We start from the raw sequence: 24,979 nt of genomic DNA, 5'->3' as shown, positions 1-24,979 counted from the left end.
TGTTATAAGAAACAAATTTGTAAGCATAAGTTATGTGTTAAGGATAAGAACACAACTAAAAAACATATGGGGAAAGGATTAAGCACAGTATTTTAATTATTTTATTATTAATCTTCTCATAGTGGATGAAAATATCTTCAGGCCTGCAACATTTATACCCATGGAATGAAAATACAAGAAATAATTTAGACATATTCTGAGTTTCTCTAATCATCTACTGCCATCTGATGGTAAGTATGTTTTCCGTAAGTTGTTAATTATCCCAGTTAAAGCTCCAGGTAATATATTGTTTTAAAACCAGCACTGTATTTTTGAAAGCTTTGAACTGATCTGGTGGATTCATTGATTTTTACCTCCAGGACAGCTCAAGTTTAACAACTTGAAGTTTTAACTACTTTCAAAACTAAGGACTGCTTTCAAGCTGGTTGTAATTCCCCATGGGAAAAAAGTTTTCTAAAGCATGGGAAATCTGAAAAAATCAGTTGAATTAATTCTATTATTATTTCATAAAATACTGTAGTACAGTGTAAGGATTGAATTGTCTTCTCTTGCTGCCAGCATAAGCCCCAGTCCTGCAATAAACTCTGCATGGGAAGATTTCTGCATCTACTCAAAGAAACAGTGTCATTCATGGGGCTCATTATTAGCACTTAGACCCACATGCAGTGAACTCCATATGGATCTGTTTCTGTTGAAGACAATGGCAACACTCCCACTAATTTCAGCATGAGCATGATCACATCATTGTTGAATGATGTCACCCTAGCAGAATTTCTTTGGTTAGAATAACTAGGCAAACAACTTGTCAAAAATTAATGTAATCTTTAATAGAATTTCCAGTGGGCATCATAATTTGTATCTGAATAAAAATAAAGCAATTTTAATCTCTAAAATTCTTACATAGACTAGTCTATATTTAATCCCATAACATTCACCATAAAGAACTTATACATTTCAAAAACCAATTGGCCGCAGTCTTTACACAATAGTTTTAAAAAGCAAAGATTTTCTTTTAGAAATCTATGATTTGACTAGAAGTGAAAATATGCACATGACCTCAGTATAGATCAAAGCAGATACTTGCCCATATCTCAAAGCAACAAGAATTCTGGAACAATTGGCTATGGCCTCAATACCTAAATCAGTTGAGATGCAATAGACCAGAACTGATGTGCAGTAGCAAAGCTGGGAAGAAATGTATAGTACATCTGCCTATACTATGCTGCTCGTTAGCCAGTGCTTTTATAGTTCCTTATTTACATTAGCATCAAACTCACCTAAAATATTAAAAACCACAATAAAAATTGATCCATAAAAAATGCCTGACATGAGAGCTGAGCATTGTTCATTAAGATTTTGTGAAATTACCAAGAAATACAGAAACAAACGCATTATGTAAAGCTAAAGAGAATTCTTCATTCAGCATCTCTGGTTATACATATATAGTACTCTGCAGTACAGTTACAAATTAACACTTTACACATCAGAAATCAAATAGTGACAACAAGAAAGAATAAGATATTTGGAATGGTCAGATACACTAAAGCTATCAGACTTCATTGCATAAAATAGTAGTGCAACGATGTTGCAAAATGGCATACAAAATCGGAATAAACTTGCTCTAAGAAGTACTGTTGAAATCAAACATATGGAGCCTAATAGCTTTTTTTACCCAGGGGGAACTAACAAGAGAATGGATCAAGTAGACAATAACTGCTGTTGTATTCACATCCATAAATTACTGGGGACATACAGTCCTTGAAAACCTTGGAAGCAGGACTATGGGTAAGTGCTATGTAATTTAATATGGATTAAAACAATAGGCTTCTATAGAAAATATAAATCTGCAGAATTCAATTGACTAGCAAGTAAAATCCTTTCCATATGTTTTTGGACCATCCTATATAAATTCTTTAATAGGGATATAATTCTCTATTAAATTCTATAGTTTCAAAATGATTATACAAAGGTCATTGTTTTCTTTTAAATTCTATAGTACTTTTCCATAATGCTGTAGTTAATAAAATTCTTCTACCATGTTCCAAAACAGGCAGGAGAAAAACATAAACAGTGCCCTGTATAAAGGGAGAAAGTATCTATAGAAAATGTAATGGCCACATTAGAAAAGGATAAACTATTATGATGGCCAAATTAAGCACAATACAATAAGAGTGAATTTGACCTCTCTCCTCAGAGTTTGAGATGGAAAAGGGAGCAAAGTAGCCAATGACCTTAGTGACTTTAGTCTTTCATACAGTCAACCCTTTTCAAATTTAGCTCTCATTTTACAAATTCTGCAAATTAAAGCTATTAATATATTACATATTCTTAACAGACTATTCTTCCTACACTGTATTGTAGTTACACCGTATACACATACAGAATCCCTGGACCTATTTAAATCCATTCAAGTCAATGGGTTATGGAACATGCTCCAGGAGTAAAATTTTGAAAAGTGTCTAAAAATGACTGAGGGTGCATAAACTCCATTTTCATAAGTCACTTAGGAGCCCAAGTCCCATTGGAAGTCAGTGATAGTTAGGTGATTTTCAAAATTGTACCTTTCAGCTAGATCTCTCTCTAAGATGTATCACGATGTTTGTATGGCGAAGTCTGACAAACTGTAGTCGCTGTAGTGGCAGGGGGGTCCTGGCTGGGAACCCTGGCAGTAACTGAACTGCCCCCGTGAGCAAACTTCACAGTCCATGTATAGTCATTATGAAGTACTCACAGCTAAGGGGAAACATTGCCCAGTTGACCCTACAATGATATAATCCAACATATACAAGCCTTCTATATGAGATACATACAAAATTTTAAACATATAGGTCCAAAATCTTCCCTCAGCTATCACCATGCAGCTTCATTGCTTAGAGTGAGATTGTATGGATGAAAGTGAGTGTAGAATTTGGCCCCAAATGTTTTAAATACATTGTATGGTCACTTCTGGGAGCTTCGAAGAATACTGAAACACACAATGTTTTTCAAACGCACAGCAACCATCAGACAACACACAACAGGACTCCTGTTCAAAAGCATTGTCTTAACATTGCTCTTTAAGAGAGTCCACTACTGTGATTGCCTCAGATACATCCACTGCAAATATAAAATACAAAATCAGAATACTTACAAAATTATCCCATGACTCTGATACAAAACTATAGGCATTAGCTATGAATAAAAAGCAATGTGGTGACATCATTCTTGTCAATGGAGTGTACAGATTAAAGATCCCTCAGAGTCAATATTCTGTTTTACATGGCAAGTTACGTGCTGTGCATGTTCATGCCCCATCAATATTCTTTAGTGCGGAGACAGATCTGGATTTTTTTTAATGATGTCCCTGCTGTACATAAAAAAGGACTGTTCATATACTGATCCTGACACTTTTCATGACAGGATGCGCATGACTGATGCTTCTTAGTGTTGTTCATTAGACAGCCAAGAACTGTTTAAAACATGTGTAGTTTCTGAGAAAACAAAGTTAAGTGAACACTAATACAAGCTACACTGCAAAAAAATTAGACAAAAGCAATCTGAACCTGTGTTTCTGGAGAGTATTTGGGAAGCTACGATTCACTGCAAAAAATTCAGGGTTTTTTCCCCACCATCTACTGATAGAAAGTAGTAGTTCATCTCCAGTACTTTTCCACCGGAAAACAAGCCTCTTTCTCATAATATTAACCACATATCAATTTTCCTCTTGATAGCTTTATGTACAGTAGAAGCCAAAAGTAGCGGGCTCTGTGTTCTGGAAATTTAGAATAAATCTGAGGAACATGACATGTCAACAGACCCAATGGCTGCCCACCAGAACCAGAGTGTGAGGTGAAAGAAGAAGTGTTCTTGAAGTTCACCGAGTCAGTATATTCCAACACAAAGTGAAAAAATAACTTCCACAGCATACACTATCTGTGACTGCCCATGCTCTATACTTGGGACCAAAGAGCTGACTGATAAACTGGACTTGGTAGGCACAGGAAGCGGAAGAATATTTATACTGGGGTCTTGATTTCCTATTAATTTTGGGTCCCACTAAAACAATGGAACTGCTCACAGATTCCAGACCTTTATTCAGGAGCATGGTATTGTACTCAGAAGGAGCCTCATTGATTTCAATGGGTAAGATACAAGTGAGACACAATCCAGCTCAGAGTAAAATACTATTCAATTACTCAGTGACCCGGATACAACACACATCAAAATCAATGGGAAGGCACACTGACTACAATGAGCATTGGATCAGACCCAAAATGAGACCCCACATTTATGAAAAATTTTAAAAAACTCTCTCTCTCTGTATATATATATATATACACACACACACACGGTTTAGGCAATTTTTGTATATTCCTAAGCTACAATTTGATTTTAAAGAAAATCTCGGCAGGTAACACCCTGTGCGGAAAATCCTTATATCCCTCTACACAATGCGGCTCTGAACTAATCCCTTTTCTTTAAAAAATATTACAAAAATATATACATTTTAAGCAATAGCAATAGTTGGATGAAAACAATACTCAAGAAAGTCAAAACGACTCTGTCAATTAATTACACACAGAGAGACTTATTACACAAGAGTGTGTATGAAGGGCAAATAATAGCCGTAACTTTAAAATTTTGTCTTGTCTCTATTTCTGTCACAACTGCAGTTGCTCTGTATTTATAATAACTGTTATCATTTTGGTTGCTTTAAAAAAACAGTCAAATTAAATACTATGGGCAATTTTGGTAAGGATGGGATGGGGGCATAACTACCCAACAAACAGGTGCTCACGGCAAAAGCAGAAACGGATCCTATCGTCCAACTCTGGCAGAACTTTCAAAGACTACACATTGAATTCTACCTGAGTATGGAGTGCAGATTTAGGCCTAAATGCAGGTCCATAATCTGGAATAAGGAGCTCCTACCCTCCCTCCCTGGAGTCCCACTCTAGTAAAGCACTGAAGCATAGGCTTATATGCTTAAAGATAAGCATATACACACACACACTCACTCACTCCACTTAATCTACTCCTACAAGCCCTTCCTGCAATCAATAATGGGAGTTATGGTTTGCAGGATCAGATACTAAAACTGTGCAGCAGCAGGTGTTTCTTTGCATAGCTGTTGCTGGCTAAGGATGCCTGTATCGTTAACATAAGGAACACAGGCCCGAGCACCCCTGTTCAGTCGGCCAATGCTTCCTGTAACAGAGGTCCTCCAGAGTGGCTTTTCTACAAGGCTCAAGGACACCAGAACTGGGTCAAGCCAACTTTGATCCTGGACTCCTGCTGCTACCCACAGGTTTGCCAGTCAGCACCTGGGTATCAATCCCATTTCTTTGCCAATTCCCAGAGTTCAATGGCTAGATCATTCACTATGAGGAGGGAAGTTGTGTTTATTATTATTATTATTATTTAGGATATTCAGAAATAAAGTCCCAGGGGTAGAGTCCCTGCTTGCCAAATTTCACTGTAAGAATCAAAGCCTTCTTTCAATGTAAAGAGTTTTTAAAATGTCTGAAACCTTTGAATAGCTTATTTTTAAAAAATATGTAACTTACAAACTGGCAAAAGCTCTCTTCTTTGCCATGATAAAAAGATTTGATGGTTTTTTGATTATCAGCCATTTGTGAATGCATCATTTCCTGGCTCCCATAACGGCTTTGTAGATAGCTCCATTTACTTTTCCGATTGTCCAATCATGAACGTGTACAATGGAGTTCAGTATTAAGTAGCCTTAGGTGTGCAGAACAGAACTGAGCAGGGTACTGATACAAACCCACAGTTATGCTTACTGAAAGTCAAATCAAAGGGTAGATAATTTTTCTGAATAATTCCAGAAACTAACATTATTCCTTAATGTTTAACACCCATCCAAAAACAGTAAGCAAAACAAAAATAATGCTGAAAGGAGAAAAAGAACATTTGGAAAATAGAAAGTTAGTCTTAATTGTTTTCTCACTTAATCTAATTCTGTATTTCTTTAGAAAATGTAAATAACTACAGCATGAAAAAAAAGCATTTAAGAATTTGTTAAATTTGTCCAGTAGAAACACACAACATTTTTCTGACCCAGCAAGTTAGCCTATGGGCCCAATCCTGCTTCTACTGAACACAATGGGAGGCTAGTCTCTGATATCTCTGGGTGATGCTTCAGCCCTTATTAATATAAAACTTTCTTTGGGTGATTTATGGAAATCTCAGAAGTGCTACATAAACGTGTCTTCTTACACCATCCAACTCTGTAGCAAGCCTGCCTGGATCACAAACAATAAGCAGAACAGGGAAATCGCTGAAAAGTGCTGGTGCATTCCTGGAGAGCCATTACTGGAGTCCGTATCTCTTTTGCAAAGACTGCAGTCATTTTCACAGAAGACACAAGATGTCAAGCCTTGCATCACTTCTGAATTGTAGCTTCTCGTTGCTCTTCTCCCTGTCCAAAGAGGTTAGTAAGCATCAGCTTCTGATCTTAATGGAAATCATTGTCAAACAAACAAATATTTAGCCTGCATTTTCATAGCTGGTTGAGATATTTTGTTCAGGTTTCTTTCTTAAAATAAATACTTGGGATGAACCAAGCCACTGAAATGCTATGACTTCTAGTGGAATCTAGAATGCAAGAGGAAAACAATGCTTTTAATTCAAATCCATCACCACCAGTTGGCCAATGCTTCAGAAAAAAATAATAACTTACAGCTGTATATTGCAGCTACAAACAATAATAGCAAAGAGATTATTTAACTTCATAGGGACCAAACACTAATGCAGACTGGGGCAAATACTGCAAAAATACCTTGTATTTGCTCAAATTTAGACATGAATCTTTGCCCCTTTTTATGTGCACTTTCTGCCATCCCTGAAGTTTTTGCAATGTACTTGCACAAACCCTTACAAAAAGGTAGTTTGAACTGCACATGTTCAGGTATCCACAGTCACAGAGAAAACTAGGGCTGATTGGAAATCTTCTGACTATTCTTCCATTGGAAAATGCCAATTTGTCAACACTGAAACATTCTGCCAGAACATGCTGATTCCTAGGCAACCCACCTAGGAGGCCACTGAGCTCACAAGCAGGAGCCTGGAAGCCCCGGGACCCCAGCTCCCAAGCTCCCTGGCTCCTTGGCAGCTCTCCTGCTGGGCTGCCAGGCTGCAACCCATGTGATGGGGAGCTTGGGAGCCAGGCTTCCCAGGCTCCTTTGAAGCCCACCAGAGCCAGGTCTCCCGGGGAGCCTGATGCGCACATTTTGCCTTGGAGACAGAAAACCGTACCGGCTGTATGGTTCAGTAATTCTGAAATGAAATGCTGCAGGATTTCATGTCTGCAAAAAATGCGATGGTTTTGTCTTTTCATCCCGATTCAGGATGGAAATTTTTCCAAAGCCTCAAAAAAAATTTTGCAGAAAGGAAATGTAATGTCATGGCCAGCTGTAGATAAAACATTGCTTGACACACCCAGGAGATAAGAGCTCTCCAAGCTCCTCATCAGAACCCTGGCATAGAGACAGTTAATCAGATTAGACAAGGTTCTGCTCACACCCTTACAACCAACGTGCACATTCAACGTTTTTCTCTCAGCAACTGTGGGTGAGGATAGAAAATTCCAGACACTTAATGCACTAAAGCACCTGGCATATGTCATATGGGATGGAACTCTGCTTATTAACACAGCATGGGGGAAGATTCACAAAACCCCTTGCCAGAGTCCTGGCACAGAGGCTATTGTACTGTCTATGATACCTGATTAATGAACACCATGGACAATATTACTTTGACTGTAATCACATGCACTGGCAAAATTGCTGCTTCACTAATTTATATTGGTGATTTCCTACACAGCACTCGGAATGGCCTGCTTCTAGAATAATATGCAAAGCAATCTTTTTCTTTGTTTAGGGTTAACACTGTGGAGTATTTGTGGTTTATACTGTAGTTTTTATACAACAGTACAAGATGTAATTGTACATTACACCTTCACTTTTTATGCCACTAAGTGATGCCTTGTTAAACAGTCAGTGTGTTCAAACCTAGAGGATAATAAGCAAAGTGATAGCCAACATGGACTTGTCAAGAACAAATCCTGGCAAACCAACCTAATTTCCTTCTTTGACAGGGTTAACACATAGGAGGGCAGCAGTAGACATGATACATTTTGGTTTTGGCAAGGTTTTTGACATAGTCTCACATGACATTCACATAAGTAACCTAGGAAAATATGGTGTAGATGAAATCAGTATAAGGTGGATGCACAGCTGGCTGAAAGACCACACTCAAAGAGCAATTATCAGTGGTATGCTGTCTAACTGGGAAGTCATATCAAGTGGGGTCCTGCGGGGCTCTGGTCTGCAATATTTCCATTAACAACTCGGAGGACAGAATGGAGAGTATGCTCATGAAATTTGCAGATGACACCAAGAAGGGAGGGGTTGCAAGCACTTTAGAGAACAGGATTAGAATTCAAAATGATTTTCATAAATTGTAGAATTTGTCTGAAATCAGTAAATACAAGTGCAAAGCATTGCACTTCGGAAGGAAAATCAAATGCACAAATGTAAAATAAGGAATAACTGGCTAGGCAGCAGTTCTGCTGAAAAGGATAGGGAAGTGATAGTGGATCGCAAATTGAATATGTGTCAACTGTGTGATGTGTGGCAAAAAAGGCTAATGTTATTCTGGGATGTGTTAACAAGAATGATATCCATAAGACACAGAAGGTAATTGTTCCACTGAGCACTGGTGAGTCCTCAGCTGGAATACTGTGTCCAGTTTTGCGCACCACACTTTAAGAAAGATGTGAACAAATTGGAGAGAGTCCAGAGGAGAGCAACCAAAAATATAAAAGTTTTAGAAAAATCTGACCTATGAGGAAAGGTTGAAAGAATTGGGTATGTTTAGTCTACAGAAGAGAAAGCTGAGATGGACATAACAGTACTCAAATATATAGAAGGTTGTTTTAAAGAGAACAGTGATCAATTGCTCTCCATGTTCACTAAGGGTAGATCAAGAAGTAATCAGCTTAGTTTGCAGCAACAGAGACTTAGGTTAGATATTAGGGGAAACGTTCTGACTGTAAGGATAGTTAAGCACTGGAACAGGTTACCTAGAGAGGTTTTGGAATCACTGTTATTGGAGGGGTTTAAGAATAGGTTAGACAAACACCTGTCAGGGATGATCTAGATATACTTAATCCTTTCCCAGCATGGGTGGGAGAGTGGACTTGACATCCTGTTGAGTTCTCTTTCAGCCCTACATTTCTATAAGTCTACAATTTATTTATGCACTGTAAATTCAAAAATATTAAACATTCACTATGTCATTTTTGGAGATTAGCTCATCATCAGTGTTACACATAAAAGGCTAAATCCTGTAGAACTCAGTCAGTCCTGAAGGTTAATGGAAATTTCACCAAAGTAAGGACTGCAGGAGTTGGCCCACAGATTCCAGCTATTATGTATTCATGTCATGTACAAATTGTTACAATGTGTTAATTAACACCTTACGACTTAAACGCTCTTTAGATTGCCAGGATAAATTAATTACTTTTGCCACTTCCTCATTTTAATTTTGATCCCTAGGATTTGATTATATTTATTTAATATAGGCTGAATTAATTACCTCCATCCAGATAGAGTACTTTGTAAAAGAACACTCTGCCATGGAGTATTTGGATTTCCTCTGGGTCTACTAAGGGATGGACAATAAAAACTGTATACAACCCAAATCTTTATTAAAGTTTAGGTCAGTTTGTAATAGGAGGACCCAGCCCCCTGCCATTTTCTCTGGCTTATCTTAAGCTCTTCTCCCCACCCCCCACCTCACCCCTCCACATGATTCCCCACAGCCTCCAACTTTACCCAAGAGTTTTATTCATTGCTGAATTTCGTCAAAACACATGCCATACCTAAAACAGAACCTGAGAAATATTTCTGCATGTACATCTTTTTTACATAACTATTGAAATCAAAATACTGGCACCCTCTCCTCTAATGAACTCTGTATTTAAATAAGAAACAGATGGAAGGGCCACCTGAAGATAATCATTAACTTGGTAACTGAACCACACCAGAGTTCATACTTCATTTTGGTAGTTTTGGAAACACCACTAGGCCAGATTCTCAGCTGGTATAAATTGGCTTCAATAGGGTTATGCTGATCTACACTAGCTGAGAACTGCTCCATTAAGACTAAAAGAGTTAATAGTAATTCATTATAACTCTTGACACATTTGCAGATAACTGGAGAGTAACCTATAGCATTTGTAAAGTATCAAGTGGCTTTTCCTGGTCTTCACATCTTCTCTGCTTTCATGAATACAGTAATTGCATATTTTAGCTTGTGAATCACAGTGATCTATCAAGAATGACTAACACTTACTAGGTTCATAGTAATCCACTATAGTCACGGAGGCACTTTGAGTATTTGCTACTTTGAAGTCTCTCATAGCAGGAATATCCACACAAACCTGTGTTTCATTTAGCTAGAAAAATACAAAAAAAATACATTCAGAGAATTCTAGATAGGGTGTTGTGAGGGAAGGGATGGGGACTAGATGGTTGGCTAATGGTCTAAAAACTCACCTCTAAAGACCAGAGTCTGAATTTAGGTCATTAAACTGATCTCTTTGGTGGAAATTTAGCCAAATCACAGATCATTTAAGTAAGCAAACAATTTACTAAGGGCTCAATCCAGCAAACCCATTCTGATCTAAGTAGTCCTTACCTACACATGCAGTCCCATTGACAACAGTGTTGTGAGTAATGGTTTAGCCATACTGACTCCTCAAAAGATGTGATTTTTATAAAAGTGTCCTTCTGAATTTGAATCAAATAGCTGGTGAGTTGAGGTTAGCACCTGCCATTACAAATGGATTTTCTTGTTTTTTCAACTTACAGAGTCTAAGTATATGTTGACTTTCCCATTGTCCTTTTCCACCTTCTTAACGGGATCATCTAATGAAATGAAATCTGGTGATACAGAGAAGCCACTAAGTAAATCAACCTCCATGAGGGCCATACCACTCTTGGAAGATGCACCAGACCCCAAGTACCTTTTAAAAAAATGGAGACAGGAAAACTTTTAATAGAAATCAAATATTCTAACATTAAAATGAAATGCTCTGCTATTTACATTCCACATTATAATACAGAAAGTATAGAATTTGGGAAATGAAGGAAAGATGATATGTTTGAGGACAGATGTTGAATTTCTAAGGTTTTAAGCGAATCATTTAACAGACTCTGAAAATTAACAATTTAGACAAACATTTATATCTCAATTCCCCCTAGCAACCTCAAACACATGGCCAAGGAGTAGATTAACCTCTGAGCAAAGAAAAGTATTGCAGTTATTTACCATTTGCAGGAGCCTAATTCTGATCCCACTGAAGCCAAAAGGAGTTTTGTCTTTGGCTGCAGTAAGAGTAGACATGGGCCCCAAAAATGCAGAGTAGTAATATAATTATCTGCAACTTTTAAAGGAGGCCTACAAGAAAAGCCAGACTGTACATTGCTAGGATTCTAAAACTATATCACTTGGTGCTACCATTTTCTGGTATTTTTGTGTAAATTTATAGATTGAAGAGTCTATTGAATTTGCTCCCTATTTCTCCAATAAGGGTCCATAATTCACTTAATGGAATCACTTGATTACCTCTCCAACCTTCAATACAATTTTAAAATGTTCATTCCATATTAGCCATCTGGTTTTGGAAAGAGAAAGTTTAGCAAGTTGAATTTTTCCATTTCCCCCTGAATATTGCTTATTATAGCATCTTCTGCCAGTTTGAGTATCACATGGTGGACGTGAAAACTTTTCTCTTCAGCAGGAGTGTAACATACCGTGGTACACAATGAAACTATCAAAATATATGTATGGCTTTCTCTTCTACATGTAACACTTCCATGTCCAGCCAAGACTGCTTCTTTAAATAAAGTTGGTGGCACAGGCTGTTTCCTTGGCACTGAGGCTAAACCACCATTGTTATTGAGGATGGAACATGTCTCTAATCTGCATTTTGAATGCCTGACAGTAGTTGAAAGTAATTGAATAAACTATTTCTTTGTAGATTTGGATGGGTTTAAAAAAGGGGAAGACTTGCTTTTCACAAAGCAATGCTATTAAGCCTGACAGCATGGCTGATTGAACACAGATAGGACTTTGAAAGAAATACAGCACCACTGCTGACTTCGGTTGGCTTATGAGATTAGAAACAGAGGAAACCATCTGTTGGATGAGGCACTGTGCCAAAGTAGCTGCTATTGAAAACAAATAACTGAATTGGAACTGGATGTAATTAGGTCTGTGTTTATAATTACAGCTGAGAGGATACAGAAACATCCAAGCTATCTATCTAGCCTGGGTACCACTAAAATAACAATGGGCAACCCAAACAACCTGGTACTCCCCCCAAAAAAGTGAGTCAGATCTACCCCCTAACAATTACACATGTGCCTTCCTCCAAAAAAACAGAGAGAGGCAGGGGATAGTCCCAGCTATTGTCTCCTCTGTAACATGGGCCCTTAAAAACACACACACACATATACACAGCTAAGAAAATGGCAAGTGATAGAAGGAAAGAAGTGAAAAGAAAAACGTGTCTCTTAACTGAATTAAGGAGACCCTGGGCTGGAACTTTGGGTTATGTGATCATTCCTCCAGCAGTCTAGGAGCTGTAGCTCCCCTCTGCACCATGCAGCAGAGGGCAGCAAATGAGCACAGACATCAAGCATATGTAGCCAGTAAGCACAGAGGGCAGAGTGAGTAGAGCTAATGGAGCATGCCTTCCTATTCCTTAGAGACATCAGAAATCCCACTGCATGCAGAGGCAAGGCCATCCAGAATTAGCAACAACAGCACATGCTCCTCTACCAATCCTGCAAGTTTTCTAACTAAAAATCCATCACGCCGCTGTCACAGTTCAGGGCAGCTGCACCTGCATTCCCCTTCTATGGTCCAACAAGGGCACCCAATCTCAGGCTTCCATCACCCCTCTTGAGTGGAGACACAGTTCTCTTTCCTTTTGGACCTGGGGATCTCCAGGCTGAACAGTTCCCTGCCATCACTGTGTTATTCCCAGCAGAGGCAGGCTGCCCAAGCAGGCCTGCTTGCGGTCTATTCAGGGATGGTTAACAGTGGGACTGCCCATAGTTATATTTACCACACAGCTTTTTCTATGCAGCCTATTTTATTCTTAAGGTCGAAGGACTACGCAGAAAAAATATTACAAACCATGAAAGAATCTACACGCATTCTAATAAAGTTTACCAGAGATCACCCCAGCACTAACATGGGCTCTGGCAGGAGCAGTCCTTCAACACCCCACCCGCAGGGTTTCCTTGTGTTACCAGTTCATCTCAGCTTCAGCTCTGAACAAGCACCCAGTCTTATGGAGCCTCAGTGGGCCCAGTCCTGCCAACCATTCCCTAAGGATTGGGGCCCTCTGTGGACCACGGGTCCTGTCCGTTTGCTGGATCAGGAAGAAGGCAATGAGCCTGTGTAAAACCAAGCTATTTATCCAAAAATTCTTTCTTTGTCTCTTGGTCCCTGGGAAATCTAGTTTGAATGAATATTTGGGCACCTCTCCAGAAGGTAGCTTCAAAGAGTCTGATAACTGAAAGAATTACATTAGCATCTCTCTCCTCCTTGAGGAGTTATATACAGTGCCACAATAACAGACACAGTAGCATTTTGAGTAAAATAGGCCCCAAAATTTTTGAACCTAATTCAATAAGCTTTAACTTAATTCAATAAAATGTATCTTAATTCTGTAAGGTTCATCCAGGAGGTTGCAGGATATTGTCAGCCTGGCACAGTTTCCACTAGGAGATTTTGTGAGACATCACATGCTCAAAGTTCAACAGCATGCAGATGACACATGGTGGGCAAATGTTATTCTGTTAACCTAGTACTTTTGGCCAAAGTCTGCTCAAGAGCTGGCTGAAGCAATACAGAATTTCTGCTGGCTGGTATTGGAAAAAACTTTGAGGTGTTTGCAGCCATTGACCAAAGATGCACACCCATAACTACTCAAACCAGTCCACAGCTTAGGAATTCTCCTGAACTAACAACCTGCATCTTGCTATGATTTCTAGATTATGCTGAAAGGGAAAATCACATCATGTTATATGGATTCCAAAATGACTAACAGTAAAATTATTTAGGCATTCAGTACACATGGCATGAACCGTGTCCCATTAATCAGAGAAAAAACATCTGATTATCAGATCCAGGCACATATCTGTTACTCTAAGGGTCAAATCCTGCACTAAGGTGCATTGGCCCAGAATCATCAGGACTCATGTGGAGCACCTTAGGCTCCAGACTGATGGAGATTGGTCCTGAATGACCATGTACCATTCTGAAGTGGCTGCACAAAGAAAGATGTCAAAAGTGGCAGTGCCTTTCAGCATCCCAGAAGAGGAGAGAGATGGGGTCCTTCCAGGCTGTATCATTGGTCAAGAGCTCTGAATCAGATATCTCAGCCAGGGAAAGAAAATGGGGACATCCAGCTAAGATTACCCCCAAGCCCGTGGTGTAACTTAGCATAGAATATGTTGCTGAAGTGCCTACAATTTGTGCTGGAGTTCACTTCACAGAAAACTTTGAAAAACATTCTGTTTACAGACAGCTCTGCTTATACACTGCAGTGTCCCTGACCCCCTCCTGTATCACTGGGGTTATTATCAGAGACATATACATGTAATCAGGACTTTTGTTTCAAGATTTTATACGCTCCTGTTGATTATTACCCAATGAAGTCAATCTTCTATGCACTGACCTCATATCTGGCTATATTTATATATATATATATATATATATATTATACACATATATATATATATCTTTATTATCTGTATTATGGTGAAGCAAGAAGTTCCAACTGTGATCAGGGCCCCATTGTGCTAGGCACTGTACAAACAGAGTAACACACAGACATTGTCCTGAAGAGTTTACAGTTAAAATAAATAACATACAAAGGGTGTACAGAGAAGGGGTATAAAAAATAAGCAGCATGAACAATGTGATGGTTTGCAAAGGTCACGTTTGCATGGAAATGATTATAATGTCACAAGGGAGCTGCAATTTCAAGGGAGGAAATATTCAACAGGAACAGATAAGCGCTTAAAGATTGTTTTTCTCCCAGTGTCCTTGGTAGTAAAGCAGAGAAAGAAGGGAAAAATGTAAATATATAATATACAAGTACAATGTCCTTCAGGGTTTTCTGTGAAGTATCCAGAGCTCTTTAACCACAACAGGATGTGTCTAATGAGAAAACTGCTACAGAAAGATGTTTTCTTTAAATGCTTCCCTTTAATATATATATTCAGTGTCATGCCAAGTAACAAAGAAAGCCAGCAAAGGAATTAAGAACACAGTTCTCTTGTCTGACTGGATGGCTCAGAGGTAACTAATGAGATATGGCAGTTCTATGCCACCTGTTCACTGCTAACCCAAATATAAAAGCTAATAATATCCTATGGCTGTTCAGTGGCTTACAGGAAGTGATTTTGATGATCTCAGTCCACTTCTAGTGGACATGTATTCACATCACAAAAAACACTTTTCACAACTGGTACCCTTTGTTCCATGTTGGAATGAAAACAAAACCTTTTGATGTTTTTGCAAGAACAATGTCCATTTTCACACAGAAACCAGAGCACTTTTCAATATGGGAAATGGCAGGGGGCTGTGTGTGTGTCAGTCATGCTCTGCAGCCTGGTACTTAGGGCACTGGCCTGGGTTTAAGTCCTTGCTCTGTCTGACTCAGAGCAGACAGGTTTTTCATTGCAGATCACTCTGAATCAGGCAGAGCAGGGACTTGAACTTGGGTCTCAGACATACCAGGCTACAGAATATGAGAGCCTTGTTCTCCCCACACCTAACAAAATTTTTCTCAAAACCAATCGCCACAAAATGTTTCAGTTTCAACAAAACAGTATATTGTGACAAAATTTCATTCCGTCAAAAATGTTCTGCATCAGCTCTACTTATTCACAAATTGCTCGGAGATAAAACCTGCAGATCTTCTATTGCTGAGCAGCACAGATAACCAGAAACCTTTGAAACTTCAAATGATATTATTGTGCATATAAACACTTCCATATATCTCTAACCTTTATGAAACCCTCATACTTCGAAAAAATGAGATGACAAATGGCAGCTTTGTTTTTTATAATTATGTTAATTAATAATCTGTTCAGATCTAATAAGATATCTCTTTGTTCATTTAAATATTTGCTTCTGAATTTAATAATTGGTCTCTTCTATGAAGTCATTAATTTGTTCTGTAGTAGATATAAATCTAAATCACAGGCATTAAAAAATACATACAGTACTTCACTCCTCTTAAATAGTATCAATACCGTACAGATCAAGAGAAGCAGCGAAGCACCAAATGAGTTACTTACCTTGTACATACATTTACGGTAAAATGGTTTATGTCATTTTTGTCATCTTTTACGACAACATCTAAGTCAAAAGCTTCTTGACTTTGGACAGATCTGCGCCTTCTACCAGTGACTGAATGTTTCACATTGTAAATAATGTTGAGCTATGAGAGTACAAACACAAAACATAGATGAAATCTGTACAGCAAAAATGAGTTCAATAAGACGGTTGGCTTGATCTCAAAGTCTATAATGGTAGAACTCTAGAGAACAGATCATATTAAGTGTAGTGATTGTCTAAAATCTGGATTCTCAAAATTCTCTGTTTGTGGTCCAGTGTCAGCCATCAGTAGCCACTGAATACCTTTTGTTGACAGATCAGTATGTGATATTCAAAGGAATACAGGAAGTGTCAGAAAGCTACAAGTGCAACTCTGCTTGTCTTACGATACAGTGCCATCCACTAAGACCTTCGCAGGGCCTGACTGAGGAAAATGTGTGAGTTCCGTGAAATGCAGGAATTTTCTAACTAGCTTCTACCGTTTGATAATGTGCACTGCTGCAGATATTTCCTGTCAATTCTGAAATGCAATGAAAAAAAACTCTGGACAATGACACTAACAGAGTTAGAAAGGAAAAACAGTCACATACCTGGGAATATGGAAGGAGAGCAAATAGGAATTTTTACTCACAAAGTAGTTTTATTTAAGAAATTTACCTTGATCCTATGTGTGATATATTATAGCAATTCTACATTCAAAATAGATGATGGTTAGCATTTTACTCTAGGCTCAGTGTAATAGAGAGATGTATTTATTTAAACCTTAATAAGGACCAATTTATCACATCAGCTAGTTCATTAATAAAAAGACACCATGACAGTCATCAGCTAAACACAAATCAGAAATATCACTAACTGAGCTTTCACCTGCCAGTTCAACAAATGCAGGCCTCTGCCAGGTGAGCTACACAAGGAAATGTGACAGTGTGTCTAGCAGAGGACAGTGGTATACATATAAAAGAAGCCCATACACTGGACACCACTGCAGAGGATTCCTGATGTATTTAGTGTAGGAGATGTGCATCAGCAGCTTGAAACAGCTGGAGAAGGGTTGTAGAACAAGAATTTCTTCAGGAAGGTCTGACTAATCAGGTGATGATCTGATTATCACAACATTTTAGGAAAGTATAAATGTGAACAGCCAAACCAAAGATGCTGAGGTCAGGATTAAATGACCATGAGCACTTTCATGTGACAGTCATTAGAGAACATTCACCAAGGAAGGGAAGTGACTGGTGTGGCGTAGAGAACCAAACATGCCAGACACAAAGCATTTAGAAGTTGCTGAGAGTTAGACATAAATGTCAGATGCCTTAAGACTGAGAACCTTGCCATGTGATATTGATTTATAATGGCAATATCTTCCCACCGAAACACAGTACACCAGCATGGTTGGCAGGACAAGGTATCTGGAAAGGGACCAGAGGAAGAGTTTATAATTCAGCACCTCAGGGAGAAAAGCACTTGGTACAATGAAAAGCTCAACTTTGAAATTCCTAGAACAACAAAAACAACTACAAGATGGTGAGAAAACTTTTACTATTAAGTGCTAATAAACATTGGTTTGACAGATTTGTGATTATACCCAACAAAAGGAAAGACTTGTCATTATACCCCACCTTCCTTTTAGATACAAACCGATACTCTCTCCCTGTCTTCTTAGCCTTCTAGATAAATCTCTGGGAACAGCAAAAAGAACTTTACTTTCTGCTTATTATATGAAAATAGCAGAGTTGGTTCATCTTTTCAAATACAACTAACTACCAACATCACTATATCCATCACTACAACAGTACAATAGGAGAGGATGTAGGAAATTGTACTCCATTGCCATACAATCATTTAGCATGATGCCAGACAATGAAAGAAAAGATGTTATTCTAAATTCAAAGGTACCACAAAGCGTGGTACAAGTAAGTCAGCACAAATAGAGGGGCCTTTAATTTTCTGTGAGCTGCTTTTCCTGCTCTATCTTCTGACCCCTTCTTGTAAGTTACACCGTGTACTCCAACTTACAGATGTTTACTCCTGTCACTCTGTATAGCACCTCTGAATTTAGCACTCAAGTACAGAGATGATTCAATAAAGACACCACAAAGATAGCAAAACACCACTGGCTCTGAAATGAAAACTTATCTTGAACAACAACGTATCCCTAGGCAACTGAACAAGTTCAGGAATAACACAGAGGATAGAGTGGTCAGTTTATTGGAGACGTGTCGTAAGTTTGGTATAATCAAGCTGGAACCCATACAGCAATTTGTCATCACAGGAACAATGTTGTTTTAGCTTTTGCCAGGAAAAACAAATTCATGAGAGGTTTCAGAGTAACAGCCGTGTTAGTCTGTATTCGCAAAAAGAAAAGGAGTACTTGTGGCACCTTAGAGACTAACCAATTTATTAGAGCATGAGCTTTCGTGAGCTACAGCTCACTTCATCGGATGCATACCGTGGAAACTGCAGCAGATATTATATACACACAGAGAATATGAAACAATACCTCCTCCCACCCCACTGTCCTGCTGGTAATAGCTTATCTAAAGTGATCATCAAGTTGGGCCATTTCCAGCACAAATCCAGGTTTTCTCACCCTCCACTCCCCTACACACAAACTCACTCTCCTGCTGGTAATAGCCCATCCAAAGTGACACTCTCTTCACAATTACAGGTTTCAGAGTAACAGCCGTGTTAGTCTGTATTCGCAAAAAGAAAAGGAGTACTTGTGGCACCTTAGAGACTAACCAATTTATTAGAGCATAAGCTTTCGTGAGCTACAGCTCACTTCATCAGATGCATATCGTGGAAACTGCAGCAGACTTTATATATACACAGAGAATATGAACCAATACCTCCTCCCACCCCACTGTCCTGCTGGTAATAGCTTATCTAAAGTGATCATCAGGTGGGCCATTTCCAGCACAAATCCAGGTTTTCTCACCCTCCACCCCCACACACAAATTCACTCTCCTGCTGGTGTGCAAGGCACTGCATTTAGCCGTATGGAGTGGAAATCTATCAACTGCATGAAAAAACTTGTACAGATACGGACAGACATCATCATCCTTTCCAAATGCAAACAAATGGACATCGTTCCAAAAGGACTGAAGGTAAAAAATCCATTACAATCTACATACCACACAGACTATGCTGACAGCTTGTGCCACAAGCTCTCAAAGAAACTGCGGAACCACCTGATCAACATCCTCTACAGCAAACAGGGAAAGATTAAGAATGAGCTCTCAAAAATGGATACTCTCATAAAAAACCAACCTTCCACACAAACTTCCTCGTGGCTGGATTTTACTAAAACTAGACAAGCCATTTACAACGCACACTTTGCTTCTCTACAAAAGAAAAAGGACACTAAACTTTCTAAACTACTACATGCTACAAGGGGCCACAGCAATGGTTCCCTCAACCCACCTAGCAATATTGTTAACCTATCCAACTATACTCTCAGCCCAGCAGAAGCAGCTGTTCTATCTCGGGGCCTCTCCTTCTGCCCCTCCACCCCCACGAACATGATACAGTTCTGTGGTGACCTAGAATCCTATTTTCGACGTCTCCGACTCAACGAATATTTCCAAAATACCTCTGAACAGCATACTAATCCACAGAGGTCTCCCTACCAACACTACAGAAAGAGGGATTCTAGGTGGACTCCTCCTGAAGGTCGAAACAGCAGACTGGACTTCTACATAGAGTGCTTCCGCCGACGTGCACGGGCTGAAATTGTGGAAAAGCAGCATCACTTGCCCCATAACCTCAGCCATGCGGAACGCAATGCCATCCACAGCCTCAGAAACAACTCTGACATCATAATCAAAAAGGCTGACAAAGGAGGTGCTGTTGTCATCATGAATAGGTCGGAATATGAACAAGAGGCTGCTCGGCAGCTCTCCAACACAAGTTTCTACAAGCCATTACCCTCTGATCCCACTGAGAGTTACCAAAAGCAACTACAGCATTTGCTCAAGAAACTTCCTGAAAAAGCACAAGATCAAATCCGCACAGACACACCCCTGGAACCCCGACCTGGGATATTCTATCTACTACCCAAGATCCATAAACCTGGAAATCCTGGGCGCCCCATCATCTCAGGCATTGGCACCCTGACAGCAGGATTGTCTGGCTATGTAGACTCCCTCCTCAGGCCCTATGCTCCCAGCACTCCCAGCTACCTTCGAGACACCACTGACTTCCTGAGGAAACTTCAATCCATCGGTGATCTTCCTGATAACACCATCCTGGCCACTATGGATGTAGAAGCCCTCTACACCAACATTCCACACAAAGATGGACTACAAGCCGTCAAGAACACTATCCCCGATAATGTCACGGCTAACCTGGTGGCTGAACTTTGTGACTTTGTCCTTACCCATAACTACTTCACATTTGGGGACAATGTATACCTTCAGATCAGCGGCACTGCTATGGGTACCCGCATGGCCCCACAGTATGCCAACATTTTTATGGCTGATTTAGAACAACGCTTCCTCAGCTCTCGTCCCCTAAAGCCCCTACTCTACTTGCGCTATATTGATGACATCTTCATCATCTGGACCCATGGAAAAGAAGCCCTTGAGGAATTCCACCATGATTTCAACAATTTCCATCCCACCACCAACCTCAGCCTGGTCCAGTCCACACAAGAGATCCACTTCCTGGACACTACAGTGCTAATAAACAATGGTCACATAAACACCACCCTATACCGAAACCTACTGACCGCTATTCCTACCTGCATGCCTCCAGCTTTCACCCTGACCACACCACACGATCCATCGTCTACAGCCAAGCTCTGCGATACAACCGCATTTGCTCCAACCCCTCAGACAGAGACAAACACCTACAAGATCTCTGTCAAGCTTTCTTACAACTACAATACCCACCTGCAGAAGTAAAGAAACAGATTGATAGAGCCAGAAGAGTTCCCAGAAGTTACCTGCTACAGGACAGGCCTAACAAAGAAAATAACAGAACGCCACTAGCCGTCACCTTCAGCCCCCACCTAAAACCCCTCCAACGCATTATTAAGGATCTACAACCTATCCTAAAGGATGACCCAACACTCTCACAAATCTTGGGAGACAGGCCAGTCCTTGCCTACAGACAGCCCCGTAACCTGAAGCAAATACTCACCAACAACCACATACCACACAACAGAACCACTAACCCAGGAACTTATCCTTGCAACAAAGCCCGTTGCCAATTGTGCCCACATATCTATTCAGGGGACACCATCACAGGGCCTAATAACATCAGCCACACTATCAGAGGCTCGTTCACCTGCACATCCACCAATGTGATATATGCCATCATGTGCCAGCAATGCCCCTCTGCCATGTACATTGGTCAAACTGGACAGTCTCTACGTAAAAGAATAAATGGACACAAATCAGATGTCAAGAATTATAACGTTCATAAACCAGTCGGAGAACACTTCAATCTCTCTGGTCACGCAATCACAGACATGAAGGTCGCTATCTTAAAAAAACTTCAAATCCAGACTCCAGCGAGAAACTGCTGAATTGGAATTCATTTGCAAATTGGATACTATTAATTTAGGCTTAAATAGAGACTGGGAGTGGCTAAGTCATTATGCAAGGTAGCCTGTTTCCTCTTGTTTTTTCCTACCCCCCCCCAGATGTTCTGGTTTAACTTGGATTTAAACTTGAAGAGTGGCCAGTTTGGATGAGCTATTACCAGCAGGAGAGTGAGTTTGTGTGTGTATGGGGGTGGGGGGGATGTGAGAAAACCTGGATTTGTGCAGGAAATAGCCCAACTTGATTGTCATGCACATTGTGTAAAGAGTTGTCACTTTGGATGGGCTATCACCAGCAGGAGAGTGAATTTGTGTGGGGGGGTGGAGGGTGAGAAAACCTGGATTTGTGCTGGAAATGGCCCACCTGATGATCACTTTAGATAAGCTATTACCAGCAGGACAATGGGGTGGGAGGAGGTATTGGTTCATATTCTCTGTGTATATATAAAGTCTGCTGCAGTTTCCACGATATGCATCTGATGAAGTGAGCTGTAGCTCACGAAAGCTTATGCTCTAATAAATTGGTTAGTCTCTAAGGTGCCACAAGTACTCCTTTTCTTTTTGCGAATACAGACTAACACGGCTGTTACTCTGAAACCTGTAATTGTGAAGAGAGTGTCACTTTGGATGGGCTATTACCAGCAGGAGAGTGAGTTTGTGTGTAGGGGAGTGGAGGGTGAGAAAACCTGGATTTGTGCTGGAAATGGCCCAACTTGATGATCACTTTAGATAAGCTATTACCAGCAGGACAGTGGGGTGGGAGGAGGTATTGTTTCATATTCTCTGTGTGTATATAATATCTGCTGCAGTTTCCACGGTATGCATCTGATGAAGTGAGCTGTAGCTCACGAAAGCTCATGCTCTAATAAATTGGTTAGTCTCTAAGGTGCCACAAGTACTCCTTTTCTTTTTGCAAATTCATGAGAATTTACCACCAGCACATGGACATCTGAAGCAACATACTGAACAGGTCAATTAGCAAACATTTTACTGGAATGAGTTACTGCTGCTAAGGTCTGATTTTCCCTTCCTCCCTTCTCATGGGTATGGGGAGGTTCGCACAGGAATGGAAATAGTTCTTAATATAAAAAGGTTAACTGAAGCCACCTTCCTTGGTGCAGCCTAACTAAGTAGCAGAGAATCAGTTAAAGGCAGACTTGTCCACTCTTCTTATAACACAGGGGAATACCAGAGAGGGGCAGGGAGAGGAAATTGAAATTTAATATTTTGCATCCAAAAGAACTTTAAGAAAATAACTTCAATGGTATCACGTCCAAAAATATGTGAGTTATTTTGAAGGTCTCCATACAGCCAAGGACAACTTCCTCTCCCTTTCTTATTCTTAAACTATCACCATAACAAACATGTATTTGGCTGAGGGCATTTGTTGAAGGAAATATTTACAGCATTTTCTCTCTTTTAATTATTATCCTTGGTGAAAACACGTTGGGAAAATGCACATCTTAGCCCAGATCCTCAGCTGGTGTAAATCGCTGTGGCTCCATTTCAATGGAGATAGGCTGATTTACATCAACTGGGGATCTGGCCCTTTGTCCAAAAGGCTTAAGGAGAGGAAAGATAAATTTCTTTACGACACGGACACCGTCTGCCCAAACCAGGCCAGAGCTACCTTCCTTTTCAAATTATAGGGATGGACTAATCCTGCTCCTCTCCAAGCCAGGGCAATAGCTTGATGTGCAAGTTTATCAACTGCAAGACCAAGAGACTACAAGAAAAATGTTGGCCTCTGCAATTTTCATGGCAACCTAGAGAGTCTGGAGTAGAGGCAGCTGAAACTCATTTACAGCCTACTGAGACCAACGTCAGAGAAGGTTATAAAGTATCAAGCAGAGTCATCAAGAATTACACAGGTTTTTCTAAGAATCTATCTTGTGGAGAACTAAAGCTCTTCCAATAATGGCCAGTCCTTGAGATCCCAACAGGAGATGGTATGGGACTTTCTGGTATTTAAATGAATCAGTGTGTGACATGCTACATCTGGAGGTAAAGTCAGATCCGCGGAATAGAGTGTCTGACTACTGCACTCTGATAAGGTGTAGGACAGTGGAACCCAGCTGAAGAAATACAATCATGCTGTCATATGCTATCTGATTTAGCAGACAAGATCCAGATCCTGCTTGCAGCTGGAGAAAAGTGAAATCTGATTTGAACAATATCAGAGCTCCTTCCTGAAAAGCAGCCCCATCAAGGAAAGCAGGAGGAAAGAGGTGGTCCCGCCTAGGAATAGTTTTATTGGATGAAATGCCTTACTCCAATGCCTTGTCTTTGCTCTGCCAAGCTGCAAGAAGATAAGGATAAAATTGTGGCATCTCTGTCTCTAAGCTACAAGAAGAAATACAACCTAAGGCTGACTTAGATCAGTGGTTCTCAACCAGGGATCCAGGGCCCCCTGGGGAGCCATGAGCAGGTTTCAGGGGTCCGCCAAGCAGGGCCAGAGTTAGACTCACTGGGGCCCAGGGCAGAAAGCTAAAGTCCCACCACATGGGGCTGCAGCCCAGGCACTGAGCCCCATCACCTGGGGCTGAAGCCAAAGCCTGAGCAACTTAGCTTCATGGGAACCCTGTGGCTTGGGGCCCCGGGCAAGTGCCCTGCTTGCTACCTCCTAACGCTGGCCCTGGCTTTTACATGCAGAAAACCAGTTGTTGTGGCACAGGTGGGCCGTGGAGTTTTTATATCATGTTGGGGGGGCCTGAGAAAGAAAAAGGTTGAGAATCCCTGATCTAGATGAAGCAGATGAACTGGATCCAGCAATGTAGACCTTTGTACATCTGTTTGGTTTTTGAACCTTAGGTCTCGTGGTAGTCTATTAAAAATGTATATTATACAGTATTTCTCATTAAGTTCCCCTCCCCCAGCCCTTTTGATATGATGGATGAACAAATGTTGCCCCACTGAGATATTAATTCTCATCTTGGCCCACTGTGTGGAATCTAAAATTATTCTCTAACATATTGGAACTTTGTTGTAAACACAACTAGCATTTAT

At 40.1% G+C, this 24,979-nt stretch overlaps 1 protein-coding gene across 1 annotated transcript in view; it reads right to left on the bottom strand.

Moving 5' to 3' along the window:
• Nucleotides 1-847: 847 nt before the first annotated feature.
• The window catches only part of CD109 (CD109 molecule), a 132,956-nt gene continuing 108,824 nt past the window's right edge, over nucleotides 848-24,979 (bottom strand). Inside the window, exons 30-33 of the mRNA XM_073336464.1 lie at nucleotides 16,389-16,531; nucleotides 10,873-11,029; nucleotides 10,357-10,459; nucleotides 848-6,418 (exon numbers count right to left, since the gene is read on the bottom strand). Of these exons, the coding sequence (XP_073192565.1) occupies nucleotides 6,213-6,418; nucleotides 10,357-10,459; nucleotides 10,873-11,029; nucleotides 16,389-16,531 (609 nt within the window). The 3' untranslated portion in view covers nucleotides 848-6,212. The remainder of the gene's footprint in view (nucleotides 6,419-10,356; nucleotides 10,460-10,872; nucleotides 11,030-16,388; nucleotides 16,532-24,979) is intronic.

The sequence above is a fragment of the Lepidochelys kempii genome, chromosome 3, assembly GCF_965140285.1.
Source record: "Lepidochelys kempii isolate rLepKem1 chromosome 3, rLepKem1.hap1, whole genome shotgun sequence".
Lineage (NCBI taxonomy): Eukaryota > Metazoa > Chordata > Testudines > Cheloniidae > Lepidochelys > Lepidochelys kempii.
This window is presented reverse-complemented; position numbering and strand designations above follow the sequence as displayed.